We start from the raw sequence: 9,305 nt of genomic DNA on the forward strand, positions 1-9,305 counted from the left end.
TAGTGAAATCAGTACCAAATCGCTGTCTTACTCCTTTGTCATTATACGCTCCTGGTACAAAATGTACATGATTAGGCCTTTTGCTTTACAGCACTGAGCATCACGTGAGCAGAGTGCATGCAGCACATGTTTAAATCATATCCGGACGACCAACTCTTGAGGGACAACCATATGCTACTCTCTTGGTTGTCCTCCGGACAACCCAAAAAACCCCTTAAAATTGAGCAATGCTACATGGGTAGAGCTAGCTGTTATAAGGAACTCCTGGTGTGTGCATAATCAGAGAGTGTTTCAGGTCAATGGCATTAATTTGTGGTTTTGTTTTGCATCAGTATCCTAAAGTCAGCAGTGACTTCAGAGAGCCATTTATGTATGTCCATGAGAGTCGTGTCTCTTGATATATTGCAATATCAATCGTCATGCCATAAAAATGCATATTGCTAATGTTATATCAAGTGTAATTGTTAATTTTTTTCAGATTAATGAAGCAAAAGCTGCTATAGAGAAACCACAAGTAGAGAGTCTACACTGGAATGGAGATATGCACTTCTGGTGTTATTTTTGCAAAGCCGAGTATGAACGTCATGTTAGGGTGGATAGCGGAGTGACGATTATAAATGCTGGATTGCTCAAGCATCTCACCGAGTAAGACAAGTTAGATTGGTGCTAAAGATAAATAGCAGTGTAAATTTACTAAAACATTTTATACTATTACTAATAGAATCAAACAGTTCCTATAGCATATAGCACATCAAAGTAATTGACGTTTAATTGCTTTGATTCAGGGAGGATCACGATAAGGAAATCAATGCGTTTTTCTGGGAGAACAAGCTAAATAAGGAAATGAAGGAAAAATACAGGATCTCTGCTGAAACCTACTCACGGTGATTAGTAGACTGTCACAGTAGCACATAATAAGTGCACATGTAACAAGAGAAGTATGATATTCATCACAGTCTGCTAATACCCATTCCAGGGTGTGGTATGGGTGCTACGTTATCAAACAGTAGCTGCTGATAAAATAGCAAAAAATGTCTGTAAAATATTGGTAGGATAGGTGTGTTGACTTGAAAGCATATTTCTTGTCTATTCTAAACATGTTTCTTCAAGTTGGGTAATATTTTCAACCATTTTGTCTTAGATTTGAAGAACAATTCCAAACAGCAGTGGATCAATATCAGTCCGCAAAGTGCAAGCAGCATATTCAGGTATATGTACGGTGTAGGTGTGTGAAGAATCAGTTGCCAGTACAAAAATAATTAAGACTCAGATCATCTATCACATTTTTTCTTTGTGAAAAAGACATGTTACGTCTTCACAACATGTATTTATATTTGAATTCTATGCAATAAAGATTTAATAATAATAATTATAATTTTATATCTGTGGTACTCACTTTCACCTCTCCTCATTGCACGTGTTTAAAACAACAGTTCTGAAAGACTCGACTAACTTATTACGAGGTAGCTGTCATCGAATTTTGTCCTTTAATGAGACCAACTGTGTAGTACCCATGACCTCTTTTGCCTTATTTTAGGAGGTGCAGAAAATAGAGTGGCAAGAACGGCGGAGTCATCACACGGTATCGCAGGTTTCACCAGCGATGGCGGTGGCACAGGTCTGTCAGCTGACGTCAGTCTTCTCTTGCACTGCTCCATGTCTGTGCAACATTGACAGTGTTGTCCGTATCCACGCTGGTGTCGTTTTCTCAGCATGCTCGCTGGAGCTGCTGATTGCAATCGTGACGTTGCACCTACAGGGTTTACTATTATGTCTGTCTAGTGGAAAGTTGCGTAGAGAGTCGATCATCGCAAATATATTACGTTTAGGTTTATTGCGTTTGTTTGTGTTGAGGTTCGATCCAGGTTAATGATCGTTTTTCCAAAAGGAATGAAAATGCTATCCATGAACTGTTTGGAACTTTTTTTGAACTTTTTTTCTTTTTCATGACATGTCACTTTATACGAGTAATGTCATCTCTGCACAATATTTGGCATTGTTAACGCTAGGTAGCCGCGTAAGGAAATGTGCAAGTCTCTGGAAATATGTTTCCATGTCGAGCATGCCCTGCAATTTTCCTGAATTTCACAGTTTAAGCAGCAGCATCATCGGAGTGGGTATATCCAACACAAGAGACAAAATATGCCACTAGGTGGGGCCATAGGTTCAGACTTGAAAAGGATACGAACAGCGAGTGCTAAAGGAGATGGCCTTACGCGTGTTTCTATTAAGGTGAGTTTATAACAGTATGATTCGTGTATTGCATAGTTACAGTTACATTTAAATTCGAGTTACCTATATATACCTATGTTTATTATGCCATAACAGTAAGCTTCATGAGTTGCCTTTATTTGCTATATTGAATATTTTATGCAAATTGTTCGAAAACGGACACATATAGACAACTAGCTGGGCTACCCGGCGATGCCCGGGATTTTTTTAGGGTTACTGCTTTTCTGCTATTTCATGCGTTTTGTGCTATTGCTTGCGTTTCGGCATTTCATGCGATTGCCTGATTTTGAGCCTGACTATAGTTGAGCGCTATAGGATTGCTGTTCTAGGATTCGTCTCGACTTTTCTGCTGCAGTGTATAGTCGAGCGCTAGGATTGCTGTTATTGTTAACTTTTCTGCTGCGCTAGTATTTTTTTGGGGGAAATCTGTTGTTTGTTTTTTTGCCCTTATTTTTGCGTTTTTGTGCAAATTGTTTTTGGCCTAAAATGGTCGTCGCGTCATGCTGATTGACCAATATACCGTCACGGGTGACGCTCTTACTGGTGCTCAAGAAAGACAGACAACAGATAGATCCGGCGATTTATTGTAGGAGATAAATACGAAAAAATCGAAAATACGAAGTTGCGCTCGTGCCTGCGAAAAAAATAAGCAAGCAAGTTTGAGGGCCATGTTTACCTTTTCAGCAGTAAGTCGTGTACGACGCTTATATGTCTCTCGCTATCGAAGCTAAATTGTTTAAATAAGATACTAATCAAAAATAGTCGACAATAGCTAGAAAAATAGCGGTCAAAAATGCAAATTCACATGCAGTCAGATGGTATGAGTGCAGTAAACGGCGCATATGAATTAGTAAGATGGGTATATAGCGGCTCACGTCGGCGGACATTTCTTAAAAATAATAAATAATTTTAAATTGTAATTTTAAACTTTTTTATTTTGTTTATTTATTTTTTGGACCTTGCCTTTGGTCGTCGTGACATGCTGATTAAGAATATATATGGTGTTGGGGGTGAGCTCTTACGGGGGGGCAGAAGATAGACAGAAGGACAGACACAAAAACAGGCTCGCCCTTTATGTAAGAGATATCCAGGCTGGTTTAGGTGGTGTACAACGTACAGTAGAGGGCATCTATATGTAGCAGGCGTAAATAAGCATCGAACAGAAATTAATTAAAAATACTTGGAGAGTTTCTGTGCATACGCCACATACATTTTATTTATGCAAATTCACTATAGGTTCAAAGACATTTACTTGAAACATTTGCCAGATTGTTTTCAAGGATTTCCAGCATGTAGTCGGATCCCGTTTTAAAGACAAATGTCTCACCGGTCACCATGGCTATGCCACTTGAAGGAATGGCACAATTACACGACAACAAATATCTCACTTCTAATGCCTTCTAGACGTCCACGAGACATCTACCCTGCATGCATAATGCAAATTAGTGTAATCTAGTGCTGAATTTTACAGCAAAATAAGTTCAAAAGAAGAGCTTTTACAGAGACCAAGTAATGCAACGGTTAACAATTTGCCGAAAGCTACTGTTGTATGGTACCTTAGTCATAGTCATGTTGCCTTTATGTTTCCACGAAGAGTTTTCTCGAGAGTGAAGGAAACGTACATTCTGGAGGGTTGCCACCCTGGCTGCAGGACAGTTCGTTGACTGTAGGCACGGCAGCAGCAGCAGCGGCGGTATAGTACAGGCGGGTCCCAGTCTAGCTGACTACGAGCAGCATTGTGAGTGTGGATGCTCCTTGCGGGCGATTATTATAGCTTTTCACTGTAATTGGGTCGTCTCTACGTGAAACTTTAGGAATTTCATGCAAATTCAATAGACAGTACACTTCAGTCAGGTTCTAGTTGGCATATTAAACCATTATACTGGTTTTAGCAGATTTCTAAAGGTTTCTCTGTACGTAAGTAATGTACTATGGGTTTATAGATTTCTGATTCATTTTATTGTATGAATATTTATTTTGTATGTTAACAACATAGATAATAATATAATAATGGTTCGGAGATATCAATGTGAATTTAATTTTAATTTTTTGCTAAAAATAGTCATATAAGCATAGTGAAATGAAAATAATTGATAGAATAGAAAAATGATAACAAAGTATGAATTTAAATTACACTTCAGTGACAAGGGTTAAGAAGGAGAGAATGAATCCTAACCGCGTAGGAGCCAGGTTTGATCACAGTACAGCTACTGGCTCTGCATGGCTGCCTTCATTTGGCAGGGTTTGGAATGAGGGAAGGCGCTGGCAGTCTAGGCAAGTAGTTTCCAGTTTCTTGCCAGAACTAAATTTTTCCTAATGTCATTCGAATTTTATAACTGGATGCATGATTGAAATGCCTTATGTTTTTACAAATGTGTAAATGGTATTCAGTCTAAAGTACATGCATATTTAGACTTCATATTTTCCCTGCATATTTTTAATTGTCTGGTGAAATTAGTTGAGATATAGTTGGTGTTTTGTTTCCAAAATAATTAAATCTGAGAGTAACCTCACAATGAACCCTTGTTTTTTCAAGTATAAAGAGTTTTGCACTGACATGTATAATTTCAAGCAGAAGCTTTACTGTGTAATGTAACACACTGATTGTTTCATTCATGTAGGAGACAATACAGAGCAGAGGCTAATGCTAACCCATCCACTTCACGGGCTATACAACTATGGAATGCTGGGAATTCAAGCGCATACAATAGACAATGATGAGGACCTTTCGGCAGCTTCTGGCCAATGGTGGTGAAGCGTTGTGTACATTTTGTTGTAACGTTTTTGTAAATAAATTTGTGCGATCGTGTAAACTGACTGAACAGACGAAATCGCGCATGTTTCCACTCTTTATCTTCTGAAATTTCTGCTTTTGTTGCGTGAAAGAAAATGACATGTCAACTATCTGAATGTGTTTTAACGCAAAGTAGTCAATTAGTTGAACGAAACAGAATTGCACAGAAAAGCCAATTTATTTTTGTGGTATTCACATTAATTCCAAAAAAATCAAATCATCATAATCACATTAATGTGTATGGATGTGAACCAGGGTATTTTAATCATTGCTTCATTGAATCAGAATTTGATACAGGCATGATACCGAGTCATGATCACTAGACACGAAGCGCCGATGACGTCAGGCGCGACGAAGTGTTAACGACTTAGGACTTAGGACAGCTTGGCGACGGCATCCATGATCCATGGGTAGTAGTAGGTGACGCGGGCGAATCCGTCAGGATAGCCGGCAATCTGGCAGGCAACGACCGACCAGGATGTGACTCCCACCAGGGTTGGCTCACCGTTCTGCATCACCCACAGTGGGCCGCCGCTGTCACCCTGCGAGAGAGTTGAAGGACAAGTGAACGCGCGGTAGAGGAGATGATTGCTGAGTTTCGGGTTTGTGCATCGGCGTAGCGACACAAGGAATTATCAGTGTTGCATGGAATTCAATCGCAAGAGCCATGAAAAGCCCGGTTGCATCGCGTTCTCATTCAAGCTGGATCGAGAGAATTATCCATCACAACTCGATGGTCACCCAGACTCGCTCACTCAGACTAGATGGTCACTTACACTGCATGTTGACTCCTTTCCCTGTCCGGAGCAGATCATTCCCGCTGGCTGGATAAAGGATCCGTGAACGGCTATGCAGTCCGCACTAGAGACGATCACCTGATCAGCCTTCAAGAGGTCCTGGGATGTGGGTCCATCTGCAACATGCAAGGAATGTCATCTAGGAGCTTCATGGTGTCAGCGCATCAGGCAGTTTACCTAGCAACAATCGTCTTAAATTGATATGAATCGCAAACACGAAATGAGATGCAAAAGAAAATATGTTAATTTCCTTGCATTTGATGTGGTGCTCACCAGAGAGAGAGAGAGAGAAATAACGCCCAATAGAAATAACTTACTCATGCTAATGCGTCCGAATCCAGATGTAGTAGCCGGCCAGTCCGCGTACTTATTGTCATCGTTACTAGCCAATGCGATGGACTTAACGTTGCTAGTGAACACTACTGGCTCATCAAGCTCGATGACCGCAACGTCATTGTAGATCTCGCTGGAGCTGTATGCCTCGTGCCTCAGGATTCGATTTGCCTAGAGTAAAAGATAGTTTGCTTCAAAATTCCTCTAGACATCTGTACACAAACTCGCACTCGCGCGGACGTACACCCGCCCGGTCGCACGCACGCACACGTATTCTACACATATAATACAGACAGTCACGCGCACGCATCTACGCAAGTAGCACGTACGTTTACTTACATTTCTCGTTATTCCGCCACTGGTCAGCTTCAGTGTTCCCAGGCGAACACTGAAATAATCCGGGGTATCCTGGTATCTGTAAACCAATGGAAATGAAAATAAGTCGTGAGGTTAATTTATCTATAGTATCTTTTTACGGGTTTTATATTATGCCTAAATGACGACATTTTTATGTGCTCCTTTGACTGCTCTCACGCACGAACGTACGCCCGTACAATATAGTTTACGAAACCGATCCGAACAAATTACGGCTCTCCTTATAATTATTATGCAAAGCTACTCCACATGCTCTTGAATATTTATCTTATTTTATATGGTAATGCTGCAGCTGGTGTACGAGGTAACGGTTAGTGCGACGAATGCTTGTTGCATGATAACGTTGTCTCGACGCACTTACGGATGCACACAGTGAGCGGCAGTCAGTACATGTCTGTCGCTGATAAGACTGCCACCGCAGATGAAAGAACCAAGTCTGTACAGGATTATCTGGAAACACATAACCAAACGTAAACACGAAGTGGCGTCGTCATTGTCGTAACATGACTTGGTTCCAGACCTACATCATGGTTAGCTTGTACGATGTTATACGGGAAGTAATCGGTCCCGAGTAGAACGATGCTCAAAACTCGGGGTGTGATTGCAAACGAATGGTGTGTGCGCGCGTGCGTGCGTGTGTGCGTTCGTGCGTGCGTGCGGTCGTGCGTCAAAACTCGGGGTGTGATTGCAAACGAATGGTGTGTGCGCGCGTGCGTGCGTGTGTGCGTTCGTGCGTGCGTGCGGTCGTGCATGCTTAATTGTTTCTCTTCCGCTATTCACCTAACTCGATCATTAAGCAGGATCTATCAATGAGTTTTGTGCATGCCGTCTGCCGTCTAACAGGCAAGATTTAGTTTTCCATGACATTAAATACAAAAACCTTTCGAAGCTAGCTGTGGCAACACGATCTATCTACGTCCCATATAACTAGACTTGTCAATTCCGGTTATGATAATTTTCTGTACGAACGACACATCCTGTTATCATGCGCATATTTTAACAGAGGCTGGCGGGTTTTCCAGTTTTCCACCATCGTCTGCTAAATGCACGTTGCTACTGCTTACCTGCCATGGGACCTCCCCAGCAACCACCTCTGTGCCATCAACTATCTTACTGTCGTCGTAGTCTGTGAAGAACAAGCGTTGGCGTTAACGGTGACTGGGACGAACACCCGACGCGACTGCGATCATTACGCACACAGCGGCAGTTTGAACGGACGTCGTTAGCTTATTACAAGAATACGATGCCTGTATGTAGCTAACAACGATAACAGCTCTACATAATGATGAAAATGTATTCGTCTCTAGTAGATGGTTATTGGTTCAACGAGATTGTTGTTACAGATTACTATAGTACGTGGCAAGATTTCAAACATGACTGTCCTCACAATCATTAGGTGAATAACGGGTGTGCGTATAATGTGAATATAGGCCCTACCGTAGGTATATGACGGTTCATCTGGATCTGGTAAATATTAGAATAATTAGCATAATCGAAATATGATGTTTACAATACCAGACCGCGTGACTGATATAGTAATACTATTCCTAACTGTATATACCCTTGTCCCACGTTCACGAACAGACACGAGGACTCATTTGCACAATGACAATCATAGGTACGCGCACATGCACAATCACATACATGGGAACATGCACACGTAAACGCACATGCACAGGAACCGATGCACGCGCTCACACCCACACATGCCCAAACACACGTATACACACGCAAACGCACACACGCGCGGTCGCATATAATTATGGGCTCGAAAAGGCATTGCTTTGAGTTTTCATTCGCTCGCGTATACTTGCCTACACGTCGAGACAATATCAGGATCGAGACATTCTAGCCAGGATTATAGCATGATTAGGCTATATCATGACATTTTAGCTCATTAAACTGACTATGCATGTTGTGTTTTTACCAGAAATATATTTGTACGAAAAATCCGGATTATACATAATTAATTACATACATAACGTACAACATATAACAACATAATATGTATACGTTATATTATAATACGTAATAAATACATAATAGGCCTATGCCTATGACTAAATACATCCCCAAACACATATCCGATAAGAGTGATGTTAAATGAGCTAAAAATGAAAAACCTCTTTACAGTTATTGTGTGAACGCTGATTGCTTGCTATATAAGCTATGCATGCAGCGCAATTGTACACTTACGTCTATAAGCTACGGTTATTTTAACTTACATCGTGGCAGCCTGGGTCCGGGTGCGCGGGCCATAGCCACGGCAACAAGAGCGAAGAGAATAACGGCTTTCATGATTGCTGGTGAAGCTCTCTGAAGGTAACGGTACTATTTTCCCTGTTCAACGTACCTTCCTTATATACTCTACTCCCAATCAGTTGTATGCCCAGGAGTTAAGATAGGATGGGAAACGGTCCAGCTGTCTCTCCCATCCACATGTTGTCACTCCCAGCTCTTACAATAATTTGTTATAGACCGGTTTCACTGAGTTATTTACAAGAGAATGTCTAGTCATCATCGCATGACAATCTGGGTAACGGTTTTTTTGTCGGTATGACTCCATATAACATTTACGGTTTGACGGCGTCATTTGTATTGCGATTGAAACGTTAAAATGTTTACAATCTCTAGTATTTTTTTTATTGAAATGCACCATGATATGGATAAATGATTAAAATGAGGATAGTTAGAATCAAGAGTAGATAATAACACATGTGTTATTATCTACTCTTGTTAGAATATATAAGCACGTATATATATGTGTGTGTGTG

The 9,305-nt window shown here is 40.9% G+C and overlaps 2 protein-coding genes across 2 annotated transcripts; one reads left to right on the forward strand and one right to left on the reverse strand.

Annotated features, from left to right (window-relative positions):
- Positions 1-478: 478 nt before the first annotated feature.
- On the forward strand, positions 479-5,083 carry LOC106818252 (coiled-coil domain-containing protein 84-like; the record flags this gene model as incomplete). The annotated part of the gene is given in 8 exon segments (XM_014822973.1): positions 479-645; positions 786-884; positions 1,142-1,208; positions 1,538-1,618; positions 2,092-2,232; positions 3,827-3,970; positions 4,374-4,506; positions 4,854-5,083. Coding segments are annotated over 6 exon segments (660 nt in total), but the record flags the coding sequence as incomplete, so codon positions are not given.
- A 91-nt stretch (positions 5,084-5,174) lies between these two features.
- LOC106818251 (brachyurin-like) lies at positions 5,175-8,824 on the reverse strand. The gene is made up of 7 exons (XM_014822972.1): positions 8,757-8,824; positions 7,596-7,657; positions 6,893-6,981; positions 6,496-6,571; positions 6,141-6,327; positions 5,803-5,939; positions 5,175-5,568 (listed from the first exon to the last, which is right to left on the reverse strand). Exons 1-7 carry the CDS (start codon positions 8,788-8,790, stop codon positions 5,401-5,403), a joined length of 753 nt encoding a protein of 250 aa, XP_014678458.1. The 5' UTR covers positions 8,791-8,824; the 3' UTR covers positions 5,175-5,400.
- Between the last annotated feature and the right edge of the window lie 481 nt (positions 8,825-9,305).

The sequence above is a fragment of the Priapulus caudatus genome, unplaced genomic scaffold (genome assembly GCF_000485595.1).
Source record: "Priapulus caudatus unplaced genomic scaffold, Priapulus_caudatus-5.0.1 Scaffold2117, whole genome shotgun sequence".
Taxonomy (NCBI): domain Eukaryota; kingdom Metazoa; phylum Priapulida; class Priapulimorpha; order Priapulimorphida; family Priapulidae; genus Priapulus; species Priapulus caudatus.

Excerpts from the sequence above, each read along its gene's own strand:
- LOC106818251 (XM_014822972.1), bottom strand. The coding sequence starts at position 8,790 with ATGGCCCGCGCACCCGGACCCAGGCTGCCACGAT. Across the intron at positions 6,328-6,495 it reads GTGGCGGAATAACGAGAAAT|GCAAATCGAATCCTGAGGCA; the intron begins GTAAGTAAACGT and ends CTTTTACTCTAG. Across the intron at positions 5,940-6,140 it reads ATTCGGACGCATTAGCATGA|ATGGACCCACATCCCAGGAC; the intron begins GTAAGTTATTTC and ends TGCATGTTGCAG.